We start from the raw sequence: 26,349 nt of genomic DNA, 5'->3' as shown, positions 1-26,349 counted from the left end.
GGCGAGAAACGGCGCAGAACGGCTCATTCCAACATCTCGCGCTCGCTGCACTCCCGGCGCGCTCCTGTGAAAAACTGCGGTACTCTCTTACTACAATTTTAGTTTTTTTTTTTTATTTACAGCCGACGTGGTGACAAAAACACGCGATTTTTTTTCTTGTTCTCCTCTTTTTTTCTGTTTTCTTTTTCTTTTTTCTTAAAAAAAACAACAACCCAGATGCTGAACAGCCTGTTTGGCGTCGCAAGACAGAAGAGGACCGAGATGACTAAAACACCCGTCATTCATGCATAGTAGTTTTTTCACCCCGATACAGACAGCCTCTGCTTTTAGGATGTTGCATGTCACGGAACGGTGTGTTCTCGAGTCGCGAGGAGCCTGAGGAGCGCGTGAGGAGCTCGAGCACCACAGCTGCAGCAGCGGAGCTCGTCGCCTCCCGGTGAGTGCGCGCGTCTGGCTTCACACACAACATTTGCATAGTCTTCCCCTGCGCCGCGGCGCATTTCACGAGGGTTTGTGTTTTCTATTGAAGGAATTTTTATTAACCTCATCGCTGCCATTCATTGAGCTCGCGATAGGTCACTCGCATTCAGCGCGCGCGCAAACACACACTCCATATACACATAGATTACACTCACCCTCTACATCAGGCATATCATTAGCCGCAGGTTGCCAATATTAAATATTTCTGACACGTACATTTTTTGTGGAATAAAATGCGCGGACAATATAAGAGATTCGTTGACCGTTGATTACGAAAATTGACCGTTTGGTTACGTATATTGGGGGACGTGTCGCTATAAATGCTGTGCCCATTGACTGAGGATTACTGATCATAAGTGTCTGTTAACTGACGGCATGAATGCGCTGTGTGATTATTATGGGCAGACGACAGCCGCGCGCGCCGCCAATGACTGCACTTTTGAATAGTCTGGCTTTTATTATTCTGCCTTCAGTGTCTCTCAATGTTTCATTTAGAAGTGCTTTATTGGCATGACTGTTTTATACAGTATTAAAGATGCCAAAACATCAGTGACAGAAAAAATGTCAGTCATGCTAATTGAAGTCATGATTTCAATATAGATAAACGTTTAAAAGAAAATGTTATGTAGCATTGGCATTAAGACATCCCAATTAAGAAGTTTTTTTTATTATTATTATTATTAAACTAATCTCCTGTCCAGTGTGGGCAATGCAGTGGCGCGTTGGCGCAAGTCTTTGGGCTCGCGCTGTGCGCGCGTCGGTGACGCGAAGATGTTTATGTTGTGACAGGCGCGATTATTCACGGCGCACGCCAGGAACGCGCGTGTTGCTCTGTCCAAAACACGCACATGGTGGCGTTACTGAAACGCGGATGTTTCTAATGACAATGGAATGGATTTGTGTTTCTTTGTCTTTTTATATTGGTCAAATTGCCTATAAGAGTTTGCACATCTGTGAGTATTCGGGTGAATAGGGAGTGGGGACTGTCTGTGCATGTGTCCACCTGTCAGAGAGACTTATAGAGCTGGTCTCCATGGCAACCTTTATTCTGTAAAGGAAGCTTGGTTTCCCACAACAGCTGGAAACCTCTGATTGGCAGAGCTGAGAGACATTGCTGACCTTGGCCACAGCTAGTGTATCTCACACAGCACACACTTAGCAGGAAAACACGGCTTCACTCTCTTCCATCCACTTTCTCATTCCCATGCTGGCTGCTTTTTTGGAGAGATTTTCACCTCTGACCCTGGTTCCCCAGTCTAGGGAGGAAGGGGGAGGCATTGTGTTTCAGGCTGCTAAGTTTATCCGCATCAGTGTGTGTGTGTGTGTGTGTGTGTGTGTGTGTGTGTGTGTGTGTGTGTGTGTGTGTGGGAGAGAGAGAGACACTCGCAAAGACACAGAGAACTTGCGAGCAAGGATGGAGGAGGCGAGAGCGGGTAACTAGGGTTCTGTATACCTGACTGGTTTCTGTGTCTCTCAGTAATGAGCCAACTCTAACAAGAGACAGAACCAGCTCAATTATTAAAGAGTGAGAACGAAAGAAAGGGAGGGGAGATAAACAAGGGTGAGGGGTGCTGAGAAACACATATACATCACATAAACAACAGCTCATGCATGCTGTGAGAAACACAGATCACAAACACAACCTTCCATTTGCTAGTTTTGAAACTCACCCATTTCATGATAAGCAACTAGGGGTTTGAATGAATGATATACTGTATCACTGACTGGATCATTATTGTAAGATGTTACCACAAGCCACCTAAAAAGAAAAATGCAGCAGTTTTATATTCATGTCATATACTTCATTTTTAGATCAACTGATACCTTATGTTGCATATGCATTTGTATGCGTTTTGCCCTGACATATGTCATTCTCTCTCTCTCACTCTTGCTCTCTCCATTTCTCCCTCTCTCGACTCTCCCTTTCTCTCTCTCTCTCTCTCTCTCTCTCTCTCTCTCCCTCTCTCTCTCAGGTAACAAACTGCCTGGCTAAAGATTGCCATGGAAACATGCAGTTTGAGAGTGAGATGAGAAATGATTGAGAGAACCAATGTGTAAGGTAAGTGTGGGTTTTCTTTCCATACATCATTTAGGTCACACACAGGACAGCCTGTTCAAATATGCTCATTGTTTTCAATTATGTAGTTGAGGTACTTTCTGTTTCTATAACTACATGAAACGAAGGCTCTGATTCACCACACCTTTCTGTGCACGGTAATGTGCTTTTATTGGGAAAGTGAATGAAGCATGTTCGAGACCTGTGCCAATCATTTTCTTTACGTAAACTTTCTTCTTTGGGCTCTTTTTGGCATGATTATAGGGCACAATTTTCTTATTCCAAATTTTAAATCACATTCAGTTTCATAATTGTGGATTTTTATTCTATGCAGGTAGTGAAAAAAAACAATGATAGGAGCAGGAGACATTTTTTAACAATATCCTTTACTATCTGAAATATGGTGATAAGTCTTGCGTCACAGAAGCAAAATCTTTCAGTTGTCATTCAAGCTAAGATTTTAGGAGGATGGAGGATAATTCAAGGAATATAAAATATGTGTTCAAATTTTAAATTATTTAAAAAATTAAAATTGTATATATATATATTAATTTACAAACTTTTATGTTAGGTTTGACAGCAGTATTTTTAAATTATTATTTTTACGTGAGCATGAGTGAACAAGATCTTACAAATTTATATGCTTATTATATCATTGTATTTAGGATACTTTTTGAAAATTCAATAATTTTTGGTGGCTGTGCTTTAAAGGGGTCATGAACTGGCTTTTTAAATTTTATTATATTGTTTTCTGAGGTCAACTTATGATGTTCGCTTGGTTTTTGCATTCAAAAACATCAAAATGAATAAGTAACAGGCTATTATATTGGATAACAATTTTCCATATTATAATGAGTTTCAACTCACCCCTCGATGCACTTGGGGGAAATTGTTTTGAAAACGTCCAATGTTGTAAAACGGCAACCGGAATGATTCGCCCATGCATGTTCGACCCAGAGTCCGTGTGTTGCACCATTCCTGTCAGATCCAATATAGATCGGCACAACACCGTTCTTTACTCTTAATCGGTCTGCAAATCCAGTCTTGTTTACATAACAATCCTCAGTGAAATGAAGCGAACAGACGACAATGTTTTACCCTCATCAGCTGGATTGTCATTAAAAATAAAGTTTATCCATGCAATCCTATTGGAATCCAGATGAAGCTTATGCAGCGACTGTCTTCTACAACCAGGCACTGCACAATATTTTGTATTGCTCGGTAGCTCGATCCGGTTTGTCATCACGAGGTAGGCATCTATGTTATTTCACTATGCGTGTAATGTGCGAATCAGTGGGCAGGGCTAAACCGGCCGTGTTGAAGTGGGCGTTGATCTTCTTCTGCGGGGGTGGTGTTTTATCCTCTTTGACGTCATAGTTCCCACTTTGAAAAACATCGTTTGCTAAGGCTGGTGTCAATAAAAGCTTTTATTGGACTAATAAGGACGTTTTCAATTCTGAACTTACAGGATATTCTTTTAATATGATGACCTCTTAGATGTCAAAAGCTCAGGGAAAATTTGATTTCTCAGTTCATCACCCCTTTAATGACACTTTAAATAGAACAAATGTCACATTTCCTAAAACAAATTCAAAATATGTCTATGTAATTCAGTCATGACACATTTATTGTCACTAATGGGTTAAAAGTATATAACCCATATTATTAGATATAGAACACGTTGCAGGTGCCGTAGTTTTACTATTAAATTATGATAAATCCTATTACTGTATTATCCTATAAATAATATAATGGTTCAAAGAACAAAGCAGCCTCAAAGTTGTGCTTGTGCGGTGGGCTGAGTCTTGAGGAGGACAGGACATTCCTAAGAATCAGACGAATCAGTTAAAGCCTCGGATCATGCAGAAAACTGAGTCTGAGGTCCACAGATCCTCAATCCCGTCGACTCACACAGTTCCCCATTTACTTTGCAGCACTGTATCTTCCTCGTGATTATAAGGCATGGTGCTCTTTTAATGAAATCATAATCTAATTGAATTAACATCAGTGACCTCAGGTTTCCCGCAAATGACTGTGGCCGTTGTGTGTCTGTAAAACTCAGAACACCTGTTTGCCCAGCAAGATACACCTGTACCGATACACACAACGCATATAGATAGATAGATAGATAGATAGATAGATAGATAGATAGATAGATAGATAGATAGATAGATAGATAGATAGATAGATAGATAGATAGATAGATAGATGGATGGATGGATGGATGTATGGACAGATTATAGATAGATAGATAGATAGATAGATAGATGGATGGATGGACAGATTATAGATAATAGATAGATGGAAGGATGGATGGATAGATAGATAGATAGATAGATAGATAGATAGATAGATAGATAGATAGATAGATAGATAGATAGATAGATAGATAGATAGATAGATAGATAGATAGATAGATAGATAGATAGATAGATAGATGGCCATTAATAAAAATGTATGACAATGTGTTATAGAAATATGATAAAAATCATTAAAACAGGATATGAATGTGGTCCTGGGTGATTGATCAGATGTCTATTTCTCTTTCTCATTCTGTCTAATCTTTCTTTTTCCTATCTTTCCATCTCCTGTCTTTTCCTCACCTTCAGACTCTGTTGCAGACTCTCTCTTTCTCTCTCTCTCTCTCTCTCTCTCACCCTCCCCCTGTTTCTCCCTTTCCTGTTCTATCTCTCTCTTGCACACACACACACACACACACACACACACACACACACACACACACACACACACACACACACACACACACACACACACTCTCTCTCTCTCTCTCTCTCTCTCTCTCTCTCCTTCTCTCTCTTTCTCTCTCTCTCTCTCTCTCTCTCTGTCTGCTGGAAGTTAATGAGCCCAGCTCCCCCTGGGGAACACACACTTCCTCTGCCAGAGACAGAGGAAAGAGCGAGAGAGATTACACAGTGCAGAGAGAGTGAGCAAGAGAGAGAGACATAGCAGAAAGTGAGAGATGGTGGGGAAGAGGAGGGGTACTATGGGGAGATAAGGGAGGAAGGAGAAAGAGCAAGCAAGAGAGAGGGAGAAAGAGATAAAGAAACAGAAGAAAGTGAGAGAGTGGGGGGAAGAGCAGAGGTACTGAAGGCCGATAAGGGAGGAGAGAGATAGAGAAAAAGAGAGAGAGAGAGTAGGAGGGAGTGGAATTTTCTGGATATGATGATAGAGGGAGTGTACAGCAGGCAGAAAGATGGATGAGTGCACTACACACTCCCATCCTGAATGAGAAGGAGAGATTTAGACCATGGAAACAGGGATTGAGAGCGAGCGAGAGAGAGAGAGAATGAGCTGTGCGTGCTAAAAAGAAACAGATGCTTTTGAATAAAGCCCCTGTGTGAGAGAAAGAGAGAAGTCAAGTCAAGGGAATATCTGCATATGTGCGCACTAGTGTGCGAGACGCAGACGGACAGAACGAGAGAGAGAGCGCGGATGTGTGTTTTTGAAGCAGGTCTTAACATGCTGTCAGTGTCTAGAGTTGGAATGTGCACAAGGCGGCCATTGTTGTTTAAACAGCCATCCAGCAGCCCTTCTCCTTGGCAACGGGCTCTGCAGTCTCCCACGGCAACAGTGGAACAGGGGTTCTGTAACGGGTGGGGGGGGGGAGTCAGGAAGTCAGGGCCGCAGTGGAGAGGCCCCTCTACAAAACACTGGCCTCAAGGTCCAACTCAATATGTGCAAGTGTGTGTGTGTGTGTGTGTGGCGTACGCCCATATGCCTGTATGTGTAAGTTGTGTGTGTCGGAGTGCAGGAGGGAGCATTAGACACAATCCAGAGATGAATAAGAGGAGGCAGGTTAGAGAGGTGTGGGTTCGTGCGCTGAGAGACACACCGGCTTTAAGTATGAGCTGATTGGTTGATGAGCTGTTTACTGAATATCTGACGGAAAGGACATGGATAAACACAGCGCGGGACGCAGATAAATATGTGTTGGATTATGAGAGAGAGAGAGAGGTGTGGACGGAGACAGGTGTGTGTTAGGGATGAGCATTAGAAGAGGTCAGGGGTTTGACCTGCTGGTAGACAAACACCATCGTAAATTCAATTTTAATCCAATATTTGGTGATAATTTAGCAAAATAAGCAATTTTTGAAAGGGTTTTTTAACACAGTATTAGGGTTTAGCTGTTTCTGGACATATTTCATCTAGTGAACATAAGACATAAATAAGCACTGTTTAAGCGCACATACTGTATTCTGTATTGTGTATTCTCCAAATATGAAAATAATTAAGCTGTTACAGTAGTGCGTCTGATCATGGCGCGATTGATTATTCAAATAAACAAAAGATGATGATGAAAACTGTATATTCAAAGAAGAATGGACAGAAAAGTAACTGTCTTTATTTTCCTTTCTTAAGTGTGTTTTAAACCGATAGGTGACATTATAGTATTGACATTATAGTATTGAAAATACGATGGGCTTTATAGTATTATAGTATTGACATTAGACATTAGATATAGATTACAGTATTGACATTATAGTATTGAAAATACGATGGGCTTTAGAAGATCCTTTACATATTTGTCATCAGTTTTCATAAGAACATAATTATCTCTGAAACATAAAAATGATATGAAAATGATATTCCCTAATGATGTTTGGGAGTGTCCTGAACCCTTGTCTGTCTTCATGCTCACATTTTAATGGCCATTCATCCGCATCCAACATATTTTTAAACACAGAAGTAAGCCATTTACTGTAAATGTGCAATTATAACAAAGTGCAGTAAACGGTTGGACTGTTTGCGCTACAAACCTGTGATTATGATTGATGATAAAGTAAGAATAGTGTGTTGTTGGTCTATTTCTCTCTCACCTTTCCACAGCTTTCATACCAGTTTCTTGAGCGTTTTCCATAGATGAAGTATGAAGGATCAGTGCTAAATTAACTGGGTTTTAGCCACACATGCCATACAGGAATACCCATTACTGAAACTCTTCTGGTTTACCTGTTCACACCTGGTATTAAGATGCATTTTTGGTCGATCGGAACACAAGTGGAGGACACTAAATACAGGTGTAAACGGGGTCTAAAATGTTTTAGCTTGTCAACTTTTGATCACTTCCAGATTTAGTGGAAAACGCATTCGACCGGATTGCTTTCACAGTGTAAACGCTCATGCGGTCGAAAGTGTTCAAACGGTAGACTGTAAAAAAAAAAATGGACGACACCCCTTCGCTCTTTTCCATCGGCGAGAACCATAGACAGTATAAGAAGTGGACAGGGCGATCTCATGGGAACTCCATTGAGACAAGTGAAGCCCATTTTTAGCAATTTTTTTTTTAGGACTTCCCTCCCTTTTACAAAAAAACTTCTACGGGGCCATAACATAAGCTACAAGGTAATGGAGAATTTTAGACATTGTCGTGTTTTTTTAGAAATAAATAATGGACAAATGGGGTCTACAAACCCCTCAGATGTAAAGTTATTCGCTGTCAAAGTGACACCAAAATGAATGGGAGTCAAAGGAAATGCTAATGCAAGTGAAGTTCTGCTACAAAGATGGAAGCTCCCGCGAGGCTTCAACTTCCGGTGGATTACCCACTTGGCTTAGGACCCAAGCAATCCGATTGGTTCAAAGCTAGTTTTATGGGTAATCGCTTTAGTGCCTGGTTACAAATCAGAGAAAATGACTTTATTATAGTAGACGTTTGAACTACGTTATAAAGAGTCATTAATGTCTTTTAACTTATATGTTTAAAGTTCTCGACTGAAAAAAACTCTTAAAACTAAATTTCGTGACATAATAAAAGTAGTATTTTTAAATTTCCTTTTCTCCTCTGCTATTGAAGCAACGTACTATGAAAAGCGCTATACAAATAAATGTACTACTTGATGGCAACAAACTGCTTATATCTTTTATTTTTTTTATCTTATCTTGCACATAGCAGCGGGATTTAGCATTCAAGCTACACATAAAGCCAAAACAGCTCACATTAGCTACAAGTTATCGCAAGAACAGATTTAGATCAGGCATACTAATGGGGTCCTAAGCTGGGACCCATCTCTTCAGTGGGACTCATCTATTCACCACACCGCCAATGTCCCGACTCCCAATATGGCACTGACATCTTGGGTCTTGAGTCTGCGCACTTGCGTTTTCGGGACCAGACATGCACAGTCAGTCATGAGCAGGAAGTAAAGCCGCGAAATCAAGGCCCCGCCCTCACTCTCGCAGAATCAATCAAAAGCACATGCCCCGCACTTTTCTGAAGTGGCCTCTGTCTGCTCCGTTCCTCTCTAATGATGTCTGCTGATTGCAATACCTTGTTAAAATAAATTAAATACAACTACTAACCACATTGTCAACTTTATAAAAAAAAATCCATTGGTTCTTCAGTGAGTATTTCTCACCTGTCCATCACAGCTGTCAATCAGAATGTCACAGCACCGTTTTCATAGCATCAAATAACTAATTAAAAACAAACTCTTGAAATTACATCAACGTGATAGAAACTACAGTAAATAACAGAAACTATCCTCTGGAAAAAAAAGGATATGTGAAGTGTAATTTAATTGTTTAGTTGGTCTCACATGCCGTTGATTAACATATGGAGGCGGGGTTTATGACCTATACTATGACCGGCCACTGGGGGCCGATCGAGACGTTTTGGCTTCACATTTGAGGGCTTGTACGGCACGCTTTATTCAAACAGCCACAAAAGACCATCTACTCTCAGTCTACTGACCTAACAATAAACATTATGGGAAGAGCTCTAGCCGGACGGGATTTAAGTTTTGTCGGCTGGAGACCCATGTCTGGTTTGAAGATGAAAAATGTACCAAGGACAATATTTTCTCACAATTCCTGATTTCTAACACACACTCACAGCGTTCGGCTGATCTTGTGTCTGTCAGAGCGAAAATGAATGCTGATACTCTCCGTGTGCCTTTACGTCATCCCCGGGTCTGTTCATGTGAAAATTGCGTGAGCTTATTTCATCCGTTAGATCAAAAGATCTGAAAAAACGCATACATTAACCCGTCCATAGACCAAACTGTTAAAAAGCATTAAAAACATTTATTTCCAATGATAAATTGCCTGTATTGGCTGTTAATAGTGTTTTCCATCTATTATGTCAGTGGATAAATGTATGCTAAATAAAACTGAATGCCTTTTGATGCTTTTGTGCTTAAATGCCTTAAAAAGCCTTAAGTGCTTGAACCCCGCTAAATGCTGCTTGCAGCTTTAATTATTATTATTATTCCGCCATAAAACGCGTTGTGCAGACCAAATCGTAAGAGCTAGAGACTTGATATTTGGGATTAAGGTTGCACAGAAATTGAGGAGAGGTTATCAAATTATGAGCCCGATTGGCCCATAGGTGGCGCTACAGCAACCAAAAATACTAAATTGGCAATAACTCCTAGACCGTTTGACCTAGAATCGAGAGAAGAATTTACCTCGAAAGAAGAAATCAGAACATAAGTGGTTGAAAGTGGACAAAAGAGAGGATTTAAACACTTAATGTGTCTCTCTCGTCCACTTGTGATCCGATCCACCAAAACACATCTTAATACCAGGTGTAAACAGGGCCTAAATGACCAAAATACACGAAATTCTCTGCCTCGCACTTAGAGCTGCTGTTTCTGGTGTTGTGGTCATGTGACCAAGCGGAGGGGTGCGAGGTCAGGATGGTGTAGTGAGCCTCTGCTCCTCTTCAAATAACCTACTCGGTGAGCACTAGAAAATAAGGAAAGCGAAAAGTAACAAGAAAAAGACAAGGAGTAAGATAGGTGTGTGTATGTGCTTTGCGTGTGTGTTTTTGGCTGGGCCGAGTGCTGAACGCAGTCTCTGGTGATGAAGATTATAAGGAATTTCCTGCAGCTGGGGACAAGAGAGAGCGTTCGAGTAATAGAAAGTGAAAGAGGGAGCGAGTGAGAAAGGTGGAGAGGGGAGGAGGGAATGAGAGGTTACAGAGAGGGAAAAGGCAGAGACGCGGGAGATATTAAGAATGCAGATGAGAAGGAAGAAGAACTGAGTTTGAGAGGCATTCGAAAGCGAAGAAGGGAAAGAAGAAAGACACAAGCTCTGTTTCAAAACCTATGAGTGGCCTGTAGGAAGTCGGCATGAAACCACAGTTGAGAGTCTTTTCTTCCCTATTGTCCTAATATTGGGTGTAAAACAGACAGTTTATTAGTATCTAATGAATTTTATGTGCATTTTAGTCACCTTTTTATTCATAGTTTTTTAACAATATTGTAATTAGTTCAGTGAAAAATTAAGAAAACACGTCGACATTTGTTAAAAAAAATAGAAAAAAGGGTTAATTGGGGTTCTATATATGAAGCATAGGGTTCTTTACTCAACTCCAAAGAACCTTTTATGCTAAAAAAGGTTCCATAATGACAAGAAAGAACCCATTCGACACAAATGTTCTTTATAGGCTATTATTCATTCATATATTACTATTCTGCAACATTTTGTATTTGTAATTAAATTATTGTTTATAAAACTGTTGTACTTAATATCACATTTTAATCATGCTGATTTTTGGAGGAGAAAAACTGAAATGTCACTCTTTGTGTGATATTGATTAACTACATAAAATGATATAAATTTATACATTTTCTAACCTCCATATCTTGAATTTTGTGATGGCTCATAAATACATTTTAGGGTCTTGATGTTTGTCAATAATATGAAATATTTAATCAAGAAAGGACAAAACAAATGATAATGAATGAACCCAAAAGGTTCCATATAGAACCTTTTTCCTGGTTACAAAGAAAAGGATTCTTATTATTGAACCCTTAAAAATGGTTCTGTATAGAACCTTTTAGCGGTTCCAAATACGTAGTGCTGATAGAACCTTTTAAGGTTCTATTTAGAACCTTTTCATGTACATACAATTCATACACTTACATTTGATACCAATTGCATTGGTAATGATTTTGAAAATTCAGCTTTGATCACAGGAATAAATTTCAGTTTATATTAAATAAGAAAACTTATTTCAAATTGTAATAAAATTTCACTTTTTTTACTGTAAATTTGATCAAGTACATTTTTTTCATAATCATTAAAATATCTCACTGATCCCCAACTTTTGAACTGTATTTATTTATGCTCAGTAGAGATTGCGTCGTTCCTCTCACTTGTATTAAATTCAATTTAGACGTTATTTGTCTGATACTGTACATCTAGTTCCTACTTGCAGCTGAGCTCTCCAAATCAATCACTTACAACATGGTTTTCAAATTAGAACATTGAAAGAAAGAGGGAGAAAAATATATTTTTATGCAAAGTATGAGATTATTGAAATTCAGAGATTAGTGAAATATGTCTAACACATAATTGTATCACACTTTATGAGTGTCATTCACACCTATACTTTCATTTCTTTCTCTTAGTAATACTTCAAAATCATCTGGTTGATTGTGTGGGGAAAAAAATATTATAAAGACAGTGTACATGGGTCTAGCTGTCTTAATATACAGAACATAAGGGGATCATCATGTTTTGGACTCTTTAGCACTAAAAAGTTTGCAAACCCTTGCCTAGTGAGGTTCCAGTTGATGCTGACTACGTAGGCAGCGAGGCAGTGACTAGGTTTGCTATTGCAACAGAGCTAGAGTGTGTGTGATGACAGCTGTGTTTCTGCAGAGTGTCACTGGAGTGTCTCTGTGGATCTTATGACCCACTTCTACCTCTCTCTCTCTCTCTATCTTTCTTTCCATTCCTTCTCTCTCTTTCTCTTCACTCTAAGCTTTCTCCTCCTGTCTTGTTCTAACTTTCTGTCTCTCTCTCTCTCTCTCTCTCTCTCTCTCTCTCTCTCTCTCTGTCACTCGCTCTCACACACTGTCGGGGCTGCTGCCTGTATCTTAGCAACAACTGCACTCTCATTTGAACTCAGTGAGTGCTTTTCCCTAACACACCCCACTGACACACACAGGCACACACTTCTGTAAACACACACACACACACACACACACACACACACACACACACACACACACGCACCCCTTAGCACTTGTGTAAACAGACACACATCCCAGCACAAACACTTGTGCAAACATACTTGCACATCTCACTCAAAAAAAAAAAAGTTGGATGTGAGATACAGACCAGACAATACATGTGTGTGTGTCCATGAGTGCAGGACAGGAGTCGTATAGAGAATCATTTTGAAAGAACCCTTTATGAAGGAGAATTGTCATAAAATTGTATTACAATTAAAAAAAAATTAAAACTAAATCCATACATATAATATATAATAAATAACAGATAATCTGAACATGATGGAACCCTTAAAAGGTTCTATGAAGCGCCTGACGGAACATTTAAGGTTCTATAGGATCTTTCCTTCTAATCATTGCATCATTCAGCTTTTGTTGTATCTGTATGCCATATTTCATACAGTTCAGATGAGAAAAAGGACACTTGCACTATATTTAGTATCTTTGCTTATTTATATGATTCACATATTTCCCCTTTATGTCTGATGTATTTTGCTTTCTGGTCGTCATTTAGGCTGTGATTGGTTTCATGACAATTTCATGAGATCTAAAACATACGATTCTGAGCATTCAAATCTTGTTGCAGGATGAGTCAACAGATAATCTTATTTTGTGCAGTGGGATTTGTTTACAGCATGGCTGGTTTTTGGACAGGTGGGCATCAGTGTAGATTTTCACGTCTGTCATTGGACAGTGAATCTAAAGGCAGCTCTGTGATTGGCTGAACGTTAGCAGCTGTTCGGGTCCCCTGGGGAGCATTGCAGCAGTTAAAAGGATTGGAGAAAGAGACAAAACGTGTGTGTGGAGAATGGAAAGCGCAGTAGTGGAGAGAGCGGCCACAGGAAGAGAAGTTAAACGAATTCTAATTCAAATACAAAGAAAAAGGGTGAAACAGCAGAGAGGGTTTAAGGCATAGATTATCTTCAAATGTAGAGAATATTATTAATAGCTAGTACTCAAATCTGAGATCAAATTGTGTGTAAACCACTCATCTTTCTAAAGTTACAATGACCAAAAGCAACGTCAGCGGATAATGTTTTACAGTTGCCTTTGTTGCTCATTGTTAAATGAGGATTTGCTAATTATTAGAGATAAAAGATTGTGATTTATTATTATTTGTAATAATATTTATAGCCAATCAACAGAAAATAGGGATGCATCGATATTAGAATTCTAATTTATAATATGTTTAATGATCTATTAAATTGATTATTTTCCATTGTTCAAAATGTTTGTATTACATTTAACCAAAAAAGCCCTTCTAGGGACAAGTGTTGTAGATTAGCTAATAGCTAAAAACATTATGATACATGCATCAGATTACTGTCAAAGTTTATGTTATTTTTATCTGTCCCTATCTAAATAAACTTAAATTATAAGTAACCAATCATTATCATCATAATGATCACAGTCTTCATAAAAATGAATTTAGGCATGTATGAAACAGAATGAAAAAGGCATGTTCATTTTGAGATTTGATAATGATTACATTGAACAGTGTTATTAAATTATTGTTTTGAAATATTGACTTTAAGTGAGCGTTATATGATGGCAAATGTCATATAGAAATAATGGAAATTAACATGCACAATTAAATATTCAAAATTGACTGACAGCGATAAATGCAAAATCTCTTATGTCTGTCAATATCCAATATGGTTCTATGTTGTTAAAAATGTGTAAACTTGAGACTTTTAATAAATATTACACTGAAAAAAAATGTGTATAAATTGCTAGTAAATTTACAATAAAATAATTGTTTCATAAACAATTACAAAGACATTTGCAAAGTATAAACATGCATTTTAAAGCAGAAAACTGATTTTTAAAAACCTTTCTTTGAATGCATCCCATTACAAGCAAAATGTAAAAAAAAAAAAAAAAAAAGTAGGGCTGTGATACGATGAATCGCGATGAATCGCATCCAAAATAAAAGTTTGTGTTTACATAATATATGTGTTTGTAGTGTGTATAATTATATTGTAAATATAAATAGTAATACACACACATGCATGCATATATTTAAGAAATATTTGCATGTATATACTTAATATATATTTACACAAAATTAATATTATAAATATAAATATTTGATACATTAATAACACATTTTTCTTAAATATATACATGCGTATGTGTGTATTTATATATACAAAATAATTATACACACTAAACATACTGTATATTATGTAAACACAAACTTTTATTTTGGATGCGATTAATCACGATTAATCGTTTCACAGCCCTAAAAAATTATTTCATGTTCCATTCACCGATAACCTGTAAACTGTGCAAACATCAGAATTGCTTGTTTCAATAAACCTCTCTCTCTCTCTCTCTCTCTCTCTTCACACACACTCATCGCTGACTTAATCCAGCTCACTAGTCTGTCCTGGCAGGCAAATATGTGATGGTGCCAGAACTGTGAGAGAATAGTAGGAGAAGCTCCAGACATTCAATCTCTCTCTCCCTCTCTCCCTCTCTAACGCTTAGGAGAAGGAATGTGCGTGAATATCTGAGGGACTCTGTGTGAGCGATTCAGTGTGTGTGCGTGACTGTAATTAAAGTGCTGTTCTGCAGTTGTGCTTGTTCCTGTCTTCTGTGAGACTGATGCTTAATTAATGAGCGGTATTAATTAGAGAAAGAGAAGGAGAGAGGGAGGAGGAGACAGAAAGCAAATTTAAAGTGTGAGAGAATTAAAGAGATACAGTTTAAGGGTGAAGTAGCAGATCTAAAAGCTATGTTTGTGTGCGAAACCTTTGTGTGACCCTCGGACAGCATCATCTGGTTCAGGATGCGGATATAAGCCGAGATTTAAGACAAAAACACACATGCTTGTTGATTTTCTATGCTATATGGACTAGACTTGACTCAAGTAGTTGGAATTACAACTTAAAGGGATAGTTCAACAAATTAAGTGAAACTTCTGTCATCGTTTTCTTAGCCTCGTGTCATTCCAACCCCATGAGACTTTCATTCATCTTCAAAACACAAATGAAGATATTTCCTCCATTGAAAGACTTCAAAACGTTCATAAAGATCGTAAAAGAAGTCCATATGAATCGAGTATTTAATCTGTCTTCTGAAAGAGACGTGATTGCTTTATATGATGAACAAATTTAATTAGGCTTTTAAAAAAAAATTTAACTGCTCAATTCATATGGATTTATTTTACAATCTCTTTCGTCTGTGTGAATAGACTTTCAATGGAAGGACAGAAATCTCTCAGATTTCATTACAAGTATCTCCATTTGTGTTTCGAGGATGTCTTGTGGGACTGGAACCGGCGAGTGTCATCGTTTACGTCTTTCCAGATCTGTATGACATTTTTTTCCTCTGCAAAACACAAGAAATTATTTTTTTAAATGTGTGTTTGAACATTGAAAGCCAGTGAAAGAAAGCCACACAGGTTTGGACTGACATGAGGGTAAGTAAATAGTGACAGATTTTTAATTTGTAAGTGAACTTTTAGATTGTCCTGTGTTTGTTCATGAAATATAGTTCAAATGATTTTTTTCCCCCCAAATTATACACCCAACCAAATCTTGGCATGGGAACTAATCAAAACATGAAAACGCTGATTAATTAATTCAATTGTAGCATATTAATGTTCATGGTAATTAGTTTGTGCATTGAAGTTATTTGATCGAATCATTTAATTCGGGACATTTTTTGTTTTAAGTGAACTCATTTGTGATACATTTCAGGAATGCAATACAACATTAAATGCAGTATAAAATACGAATCCTGCTATGAGACCAAGTGTTAGTGTACAATGAGCACGTAAAACAGACTGAGGTGGTCAGATGCCAAATCTGACTATCTTCACATTGATTTTCTTGTTTTTACTGTTCGATATGGTGTCAAAAGGATTAAGACCTATAGTCAACATCACAGGATGTGATTTCATTTCACAACAGAATATTTCAGATATAGTCATTTTCAACTGGCACACACATTAAGTTGCCCTTCAAACTCAGGCTGCATCATCTATAGCCAGCCCTGTGAAAGGGTATATGTATAAAGACATAGCAGCAAAAACACCTGAACATGCCTTAACAGAACTGCTTCTGATGAGCAGATCAGACCATTTTGGTTCAGCACATCATCGCTGTTTACTGACAACAAAACGAAGCTTTCAAAGAGTTGAACACAAGAGAGTTCATTGATGTTTTGAACGGTTTTGTTTCCCCTGGCGATGGATACTCTGAACATGTGCATGGTTTTTAGCTGTCAAGCAAAAACTGGCGAGCACTTTAGAAAGAAGTGTCAGAAACCTGGTGCTAAGTGAAGGTCATGGGTCTTCAAGCACACACACACACACACACACACACACACACACATACAAGAATTGTTCTGAAGCAACCAAAAATGTGTTCAGATCTAAATCTCCCAGAAAACCTGAAGACAGTGAGCAGGCAGTGTTGAAATCTGGAGGAATTAAAGCACAAGAAGATCAGGCCAAACTGGCAATACAGTAGTGTGGAAAGCTTATCCGTGGCTCTGAACACTGGATTGCTGTTAGTTTGTTTGTGTCGCAGAATATTAAGCGTGCTGGGGAAAATGCCGTTTTGTTTTCTAGGTGGAAGAAATAATTATGTGCATCAAAAGTAGTTTCAGCAGTACTCGATGTGAAATGAAGGATTGTGAAGATTAAGCACTTTTGTTAATTTCAAGCAAAAACATCTCTGAATCAGTGTCTTCAAGAATGTGTGGCAGCTTGTTCGGCACCATGTACTGTAGCACATGTTTCTGGTTCGCTTTCTCGCTCTCTTTCGGCACTTTCCTTATCGTTGCCAGTTAGTAATAAAAACCATGTGGAACAGACTGAGAGATGGATAGAAGTGTATTGTGTGTGAGAGAGAGTCCAGCCGCTGGACTTACTTGCATCACTGCAATGTTTATTCCAAATGAAGGGCCATTCTTAAAGGAATTGTTCATCTAAAATGAAAAAGAAAGATATTATTCACCAAGAAACATATTATATAGCTTTCGAAGACTTGGAATATAGCACACAAGTGTATTTTTTTTTCACGCATGGCAGTATATACAGCATCTTTTATTATGCCAAAGATCTCATTTTGTGTTTCACAGATGCTGGAATGACATGGGAGTAAATTATATGATATTTTCCCCTTTCTCGCTTGCATTTGTCTTTCCCCCCTCATTTTTCAGGATGTATATTTTTTTCTTCTTTAGTCCATTCACATATTCTTTCATCCATCCATATCTTTCCTGAGCTCTCCACATCCCCTGCCTTTCGTCCCTTTGCTGCCCCCTGCTGCCATGTCCCAACTTCTTTGCATTGTTTATTGATTTTAGCCTTTTCTCAGAGGTCATATTTTGTGTGTAGCTCACTATTGTGTTTGATATTTTTATGTATTTATAGGTTTTTGTTAGTGAGGGCTGAATAAAGTCTTTTATTTATATATTGCATTTTAAATGGAACCATATTCCATTTTTTTTACTGCTTTAGTTAAAATGAAGCCATTTTTGAAACCTCGATTTCATGGCAGACACATTTAATGTTACTTTATATCAATATGTGGTAGCTGTATTTTTTAAAATAATGAGAGCCAGGCCTTGTGAAATATCCACATTGCAATGGCATTTTTCAAGATGTTTTTTTTTTAAATGATGTTACTAATTCTCTCATTCCTCTTAATTCCTACATTTTCCAAATCAGGCTTTGCACTGAACAGTTAGAGTGATTGTTTATTATTGTGAGAGATCACAGACAATAAACAGTGTGCTACACTGTCTGTGAGGGGGTTTTTTTGCACTGAAAGTTGGCTAAATATGCTTTAAATTGTCAAGCGTAAAGCATGTAAAGCAGTTATCCACTGAGACATATGTCGTATTGCCATAGTGAGGCCTGCAATCTATTGCGTTGGAAAGGAAAACTATGTAACCATGGTTACCGTTCCACTCATATTCAATTGCCATGGTTACAACTGTTCTCTAACTGTATTGCCATAGTGACAAGTGTCCTTTCGCCCACAGGGATAACACAAAGCATGGCCACAGCAGCAGACATGGTAAGAACAACTGCAGTTATTTCAGTAGCATGCTGTACAGTAATTGTTTTCAATTCTCACCATTATGTCTTCTTTGTGTATTTTGTAACCGTTTCCCTAGGAATTAACTTCACTCCTGAAAACTGGGACTGTGTGAAGTCTGATGGTCCAATTCATTCTGTCCACGTATAACATCGTGAGAGGAAAGAGATCAAACATCTTACCTGCTGAACTGGACCCAGCTTACAGTTAAACCTAACACTGAACCGTCACTGACTCATACATAAATACGGAGATCCTGATCTGCAATTTTGGGGGTAATGAGCCGTCTGTCAGGTCGCCTGCGCTCTGGAGGTGTTCGCTTGAGTTGTGAGGCACTGGCTGACAAAGACTGCAGTGATGATGAGGGCCCCTCTCTATGGGAGGGGGATGAAGAGCCTGGGGGCACATCTGTAGGACCCACCGATTCCACTCCAGCCAGCTCAGTACATTACAGCTTTTATTCACCCCCCTCTTTAGCTAATGGTCTACGGAACCATGAAGAGCAACTTCAACGTAGGGCAAGGAGACGTCGGCAGACAGAATATGTGGAGCAAGAAATACACATTCAGCAAAACATACAACAACCACAGATGCACACACCCCAACACTCACAGTCAAGCACACACATGCAGCCGCATACACACATTCCAATGGATAGACATATGTGGATGGACGCAAGTACGCTAACACACAAGCGCACACCCACAGACACTGGCTCCTCACTTGTAGAGCTGGACCCCTCCCTTATTCCCGAAGACTTGTCTTTACCTTCAAAAACTGAAACGCATAATGTACAAGTTCAGTCGGCCACTTTGTTACATACCACTCCTCCCCCAAAGACTCCTCAGTCACCTCCTCAGTACAACCCTTCCTCTCTACCTAAGGAGGAGACAGAACTTAATTCAACATGTAAACCAGAAATGGATTGCACCACTGACCCAGACCAAGTTTGTGTAACAGGGCAATCCACTGTTGTGACCTCTGTGGAGGCTGAAAGGAAGTACACCCTACGGAGCTCTGGCCGACCACGTTTCCCCTGCCATCTTCGGAAATCATCCCGATTACGTAGAGCTGCTGAGGAAAATATGTTCAAAAGGGAATTGGACCAACAGGATGAAGAAGAAGAGGAGAATAGGGACTGGAGAATGGAGGAAATAAGGCCGATAGAGGAGCATCCCCCAGTGGTGTGTGCTGCTGCCTCATCATTTGAGGTTTTACCACCACCAAATATATCAGCAAGTGTTACACCAAATCATAGCTTGAGAACATCAGAGGGAGAGTGCATTGTCACTCACTATGCAGTTAGAGGGAAGCGACAGGGACGTTATTCAGGTGTGAGAAGGATTGTGGTTAAAGTAGCCAGAATACCTGTTCATATGAGCCGACGACAGAAAAGCTACAAGATTTCATCCCTGGAGCCAGTGTGTGCTGCTCTACATGGAGAAGGGGCCTCAACAGGAGAGGGGCCCGAGGGGGGTGTCGGAGGTGAGCCAGGAACAACTGTTTCCAGAGAGCCAACCGCACTTCTCCACATGAAAAACAATGGAAAGAGTGTGATGGTAATGTTTCCACCGGGAGAGCTTCCTGTAATCTTGAAGCGACGCAGGGGACGCCCCCCAAAACAGGCATTACCAGGACAACCTGACATGCATGAGACCAGAGCAGGAGCAGCCAGTGCAGCAGAGCCCAAAAAAATCCGAAGGCGGCGAACAGTAAAGCTACCATCTCCACAGCCCTCGTATGTTAACGATACCAATGATGTTAAAGTAGAATATGCAGATGTCCTTTCCAAACTGGCCTTCTTGAACAGACAACCTCCCAGCACAGGCCGCTGCTCCCCTCCACGCTGCTGGACCCCAACAGAGCCTGAGACTTTCCACATACCACCAGAAAATCCATCCCTTTCCACTCTTTTGCACCGTCTCACAGGATTTCGCAGAAGAGGTGGCCGTGCAGGCTGTATGGGGAGTAGAGGAGGGGGAGCAGCTGGATCCTCTGAATCTTTTAAGAGGTCATTTAGTGACTTCTTTGAAACAATTGGCAAAAAGCGTAAGGTCCCCGCATCTGAACCAGGAACTCCTCGGAAAAGAGGCAAGGGTGTCACTGGGGGAATAAATAGGGCAGCTTTAGATGACTCTGTACAAGGTGAGAAGGTTAAAAAACGCCGGCCACGAAAGAATGGGGCTTCAAAAAATTGTGCAGGTGCCCAAGAGCACGATTGGCAAAATGAGAACAGTAGTTGGATAGGGAAAGGTGACAGAGACATTCATGAGAAAGCAGGTAGTTATCAAAGTCCTTGCTCCCCTCGTGGAAGTTTTCAAAGCAGTGAGGCTAGTAAGGGTGGGATGTACCACAGCCCCGGTATGAGAGGGGTGTGCAGTGGAGAAGAGTCTCAGGGAATGTTTGCAGGATATTTTCGCTCTCTACTTGATTCTGATGACTCCTCTGACCTGCTAGACATTGGCATGTCCAGCCCTGCTGGACGCCAGGAAGGCCGTAAACTCACCCCAGGATATGAGGGTGGCAGCCCTGGTGCAGCCCATCGTTGGTCTCCTGCCTTCCCTAAAAGAAGTCCTAAAGGAGCCGCCTGTCTTGGGGAAGGGGCGCCATTACCCTCACCCCAAACTCAAGGCAGCTCGGCAACTAAACCCTCATATTCATTCAGTGTCTCACAGACTTCTCCAACTCCATCCTTCCCTAAATCCCCTGCACTCTTGCTTTCCCGTTCACCCAGCTCTCCACATCCCTCTGGAGGTTTCCCTCTATATCCAGCTAGTTATAGTGCTGGGGTTCCTCAAGGAGGAAGTATTTACCCCCTCCCTCAACAGCAGCAGCAACAACAGCAAAGGCCAAGTGACTGTAGCTTTACATATGGTACAAAAACTCCCTCTGTTCCCTCTGCACAGTGTCAGATGAGTTATTCCAACTACCAGGGTTCTGCCAAGCGCAATTATAGTGGATATCCAGGCCCACCCCATTCAAACATACAGCGAGGGGACTCTGGTGCAACTTCACCAGGTGGAAGTTATATATCAATGTCAAAGTCTAGCCCCTATTCCTTATCCTCTTCTCCGCCTGAGGGTTGCAGACAATACACCTCTACAGCTCAGTGGGGATACAGGCAAGGGGGAAATAACTGGGGTAGTGATGCATATGGTACTCAGCAGTTTCATGGTTACTCTGATTATGGTGTAGCTGGAAGTGGATCAGAATCCAAAGACATTCTGGACATCTCAAACTACACACCCCAAAAAGCCAAACAACGTCCCTGCCTTGACACACTCTCTGAATCCTCCTCAGACTCTTCTCACACTGGTGGAGGAGGGATGAATGTTGTGGGGGGACCATATCGCCCAAGGGATGTTCCTATGCCTGAGGGTCAGTCTAGCCTTTCAAGCCTGGAGAAGCTAATGCTTGACTGGAATGAAAATTCAGCAGGCCCTTCTTACAACTGGAGTCAGAATGTACTATTCCAAGGGGGGGCCAAACCAGGTCGTGGGCGAAGGAAAAAGTCTGAGACACACAATGAGAAGGAAGCATGCTCTGTTCCCCCAGGTTCACCTGCCAGCCCTCCTATGCAAGGAGGACCAAAACGGAGTGCTACAGGTGGTAGACAGCCAAGGGGAGCAAGAGGCAGGGGAGGATACTCTCCTTGCCAAAGAGATCGTCCCCCTCCAAAAACCAAATCTCAAAAGCCTTCAACCCCATCTGGGTCAGGGCACATGAGTTCAGGGGGTCTATACCAAGAAGCATTGGATTACTACAGTGGCGATAGTAGTAGCCTATCACCTCTCAGCCATGCCCCAGAGTCCTGTGAATACCCCTCTCCATATTCTGTCCACACTTCTACTCCCTCCTCAGATGAGAGATTTGCTCATGTCTTTCCTCCGGACTCTGCCTCTGTCTCCCCCAGTTTATCAAATCAGTCAGATGCTCTAAAGCAGTACACTAAACCTGGTCCTCCCTCACAGACTTATGGGCATGCTGCCAGGACTTTTAGCCCAACCCTCTCCCCAACCCCTCGGCTTTTGCCGCAGTGTGGTTCTGCCATGAGTCCGCATCGGGTCCCAAAAGAGCAATTCTCCCAGTATGATTCCCCAAGTTACAGTGGCTCTCCCTGCTGGTATGGGCAAGGAGGAAGTGTTGCTGGCAGCCCCCAAAATTATGAGGAACAGCGACCACCAGCAGTCTCTTTGCCCTCCCACAAACGGGACATGTCATTGATGGTCTCTGGGATGAGAGTTACATCCCATTCATCTTACCCTTCCCCTTTACAAAGGGGTCCCTCCATGTCAACTTGTGTGAGTGGAACTCTGGACTCTTCGCCTCAGCATGATGAGATGGCTTACCATGGTAACTTGGACAACTATGCACCTGTTGGACACCGTTATGCACCCCAAACAGCCCGGGGAGGGGTACTCTGCCAGCTTCTTGACCAGCCAAGCGATGAAGGCTTCACCGTCACCAGCCTGTAGTTGGATTTATCATACCATCGCTAAAGAGGTACAACATTAATACTGGTAAATAGTTAAGATGATAGCAGTATGAAATTGTTCAAGTAAATGGTTTAATGCTACCACAATCTATATTGTGATACAAATTTATGTCATTATGTATTGAGACTAATCCTCATTTGATTTTTTTCTTTTTGTCTTGACAGATGAAATGGACAGTACCCTTTTCATATTTTTAATCTTTTGTAAAGGATAAGCTTTGGGAGACACTTAGTGAGCTAGACTGAAGAGTTTCGGAGCTATGGACTAAATAAAGACTTCTCCAGCAGTGACAATCAAGATCCAAATTCACACACATGGACAGACGCAGAAACACATGCACGGACACAAACATTCACATACTTGCATATACTTTTCATACGCCGACTTGCAACTGCAAATGCACGCACAAAACGTTTTGCAAACTAATATTGCTACACAGCTTGGGCTAGGGACTTATTAAACAAAGAATGGAAACCACTTGTATCACGTTGAAACCAATTTGATGAAATGCAGGGAACAACCTTGTCCCGTTCTTTTACAGTGCAACCGTGCAAATGTGATTCACACATTCTCACATTTCAGTGATGCCCAAAAACTCAAACAATGTGCAAGACCACACAAAAGGTTTTTGTCTACATCCTGAACTTGCTCCCTTTTTGTCTGTTTCAGTCTCAAAAGCCTCCTCTGATTTTGTCACTGGGGAGATTACTTAATCCTAAAGGTCCACTTCCTTCAGCATCTATGAATGGTGACTGCACAAACTCTGCCCTCTTCTCATTCTTAAGTTCATCATTTTTAAATCAAAACAAAAACAGCATTTGTACATAAGCTACTCAAAGGGTTCGATCACTTGAGGAGCTCACTGCTATGAAAACCACCAAATCTCCCGCTGAAAGAGATATGGTAATGCAGCAATGTCATGACAGTGTTTTGGAACTGCTGTAAGAACACATGAGGGAAATACCAGTTTTATGTGGCTTTAAATTGTTCAGCTTGGGTTTGTGCAAGTACAGTTTAAGTAATCTTTTTTAATCTGTGGCCTGGTCTGGTTCCACAGGAATGTGTCCACATTTGATCCCTTCAACCTCTGGATCTGCAGCATGGTCACTTTGTGCCCAACATCCAACTCTCATTTGTGTGTTTTTATCATAACAGGAGGACAGACACCCATGCACTGCCCCTGACAGATGCTGTCCTTGTCAAGATGTTTTGAGGCCAGGGTACTTTCTACCCTGGATATGATGGCCTGAAGCTCAGGGTGTGGACAATGCATATTCTCCTCCTCTTTTTCTTTCATCCCTTTGTTCGTATTTCTTGTGGTCCGCTGTGTCGTACAGTGATTTTTTGTGATGAAATATTGTATCTGTCTGTTCCATATACTGTATCTGAGGTGAAAATATTTAAATACACATTCTGTTCTGATCATTGTTTAATTTTGTCCTGCCTCTCCTCTGTGGTTGGGGAAATACGATGAAAACTAAATGAGGTCCATTGGTGGCCAAGCAGGAAAATAAAAATACAATGGATATTAACCTGCAGTTATTACTAAGGCTCGTCAGATCTCATTCAGGTAACTGTCCAAATACATTTTTATGATAAAAAGTACATTTTAATTAATGCCTTGAAGGATTAGTTCACTTTAAAAAAAAAATTTTGCTGATAATTTACTCACCCCCATGTCATCCAAGATATCCATGTCATTCTTCCTTCAGTCGAAAAGAAATTAAGGTTTTTGATGAAAACATTCCAGGATTTTTCTCCATATATTGGACTTTATTGGTAACCAAATGGTTCAAGGTCGCCTTGCTCTGTTCTCTGATGCTCGTTCGTGACTCTCCTATTCAAACTCGTTTTTCTCAAAATGAACGAATCTCGTTCATTTCATTCGTTGAATGAACCAAATGACACGAAAAAAGATTTGTTCATTTTGATAAAGGAGTTTGAACAGGAGAGTCACGAACATGCATCACAGAACAGAGCTTGGCGATTTGAGCTTATAAAACTTAAAGTTTTTTTGTTTTTTTTAAAGAGAGATCGTTTCGCTTAATAAGACCCTTATTCATCATCTGGAATCTTTTAAAGCCCTTTGAACAGTTTGCACTGAAACTGTCTTTTGGACCTTGAACCGTTTGGTTCCCATTGAAGTCCATTATATGGAGAAAAATCCTGGAATGTTTTCATCAAAAACCTTAATTTCTTTTCGACTGAAGAAAGAATGACATGGACATCTTGGATGACATGGGGGTGAGTAAATTATCAGCAAAAGTTTTTTAAAAAGTGAACTAATCCTTTAAATGGTTTACTATCAATATAATGTATATATGTGCAGCATGAGATTGATCAAACTGGACGGTTCATTATAATGTTGTAATTCCAAACATTTCTTTCTGAAATGGTATTGAAACAGTTCTTTTTGTGTGAGTGGTTTTGGTGCCTCTTTTGCATTCTGGCCGTGCAGCGTTACTCAGGCATTTGGAACGAGGCAATTGTGCTTGTGTCGAGGAGCTCAGATGAGTTCAGGTGAGGACATGAACGGATTTTAGAGAAATTAAGCAATATTTTATGGGAATTATGAAATCTATGGAAAGTAAGTAACCTGGGAGAAGGAGAGCATGAGAATAGTGTGCATTTTTCATTGATTAGTTTGTATATGTTTAGTATTGAAGGGGGGATGGGGATTTCATTTCTCATCCTTGCACTGCCCCACTGTGTTGAGAATGTGAAAATATTGGCCAATTATGTCAGTTATCTTCATCACACCAACCCAACGCCTCTAAAGAAAAATGTTCTGCTTATCGTCTAATTTAATATTTTAGGCCTTCGTGAATTCTGAAAGAGCATCTCGCAAATATAACATATAAGAAAAAGACTTAATCTGTTCACTACCACATTCTCTGTGTTCTCTATTTGAGTTGTTTGATAGTTTTGTTGCCACTTTCTAGCAGCAGTTGTGCACTCCTGTTTCTTGGTTATCTTGGTTTCAATATGCAACACAAATGCCCTTTGCAGCACCTGGAAAATACAATATAACATGCAGCAGGCTGATTACATATTATTTCATTGTCCATTTGTATAAATACAAAAAAAAAAGTTTAAAGGTAAAAAAAATAATAATAATGTTGGCTGTGTGTCATTCTAACATTAAACATAGCCAATATCAGATATGCATTTACCTTTTAAATTAAATTAATATCCACCTTCTGTGCAAACCTAGGTTTTTATTTTATTTTATTACTCATTTTGCAATTATTCTTCACATATTTTTGGACCAAATT

At 40.1% G+C, this 26,349-nt stretch overlaps 1 protein-coding gene across 1 annotated transcript; it reads left to right on the top strand.

Moving 5' to 3' along the window:
- On the top strand, positions 1-23,948 carry ahdc1 (AT-hook DNA binding motif containing 1). The gene is made up of 5 exons (XM_039681032.2): positions 1-436; positions 2,454-2,539; positions 18,523-18,557; positions 18,658-23,081; positions 23,239-23,948. The coding sequence occupies exon 4, from the start codon at positions 18,857-18,859 to the stop codon at positions 23,051-23,053; it is 4,197 nt and encodes a 1,398-aa protein (XP_039536966.2). The 5' UTR covers positions 1-436; positions 2,454-2,539; positions 18,523-18,557; positions 18,658-18,856; the 3' UTR covers positions 23,054-23,081; positions 23,239-23,948.
- The last annotated feature ends 2,401 nt before the right edge of the window (positions 23,949-26,349 follow it).

Source organism: Pimephales promelas, chromosome 18 (genome assembly GCF_988280905.1).
Source record: "Pimephales promelas chromosome 18, fPimPro1.hap1.1, whole genome shotgun sequence".
In the NCBI taxonomy this organism is placed as follows: domain Eukaryota; kingdom Metazoa; phylum Chordata; class Actinopteri; order Cypriniformes; family Leuciscidae; genus Pimephales; species Pimephales promelas.
Note: the sequence above shows the minus strand (reverse complement) of the source record. Positions and strands in the feature narration are given on the sequence as shown.

Coding starts and splice junctions, on each gene's coding strand:
- ahdc1 (XM_039681032.2), top strand. CDS start 18,857: ATGAGCCGTCTGTCAGGTCGCCTGCGCTCTGGAGGTGTTCGCTTGAGT.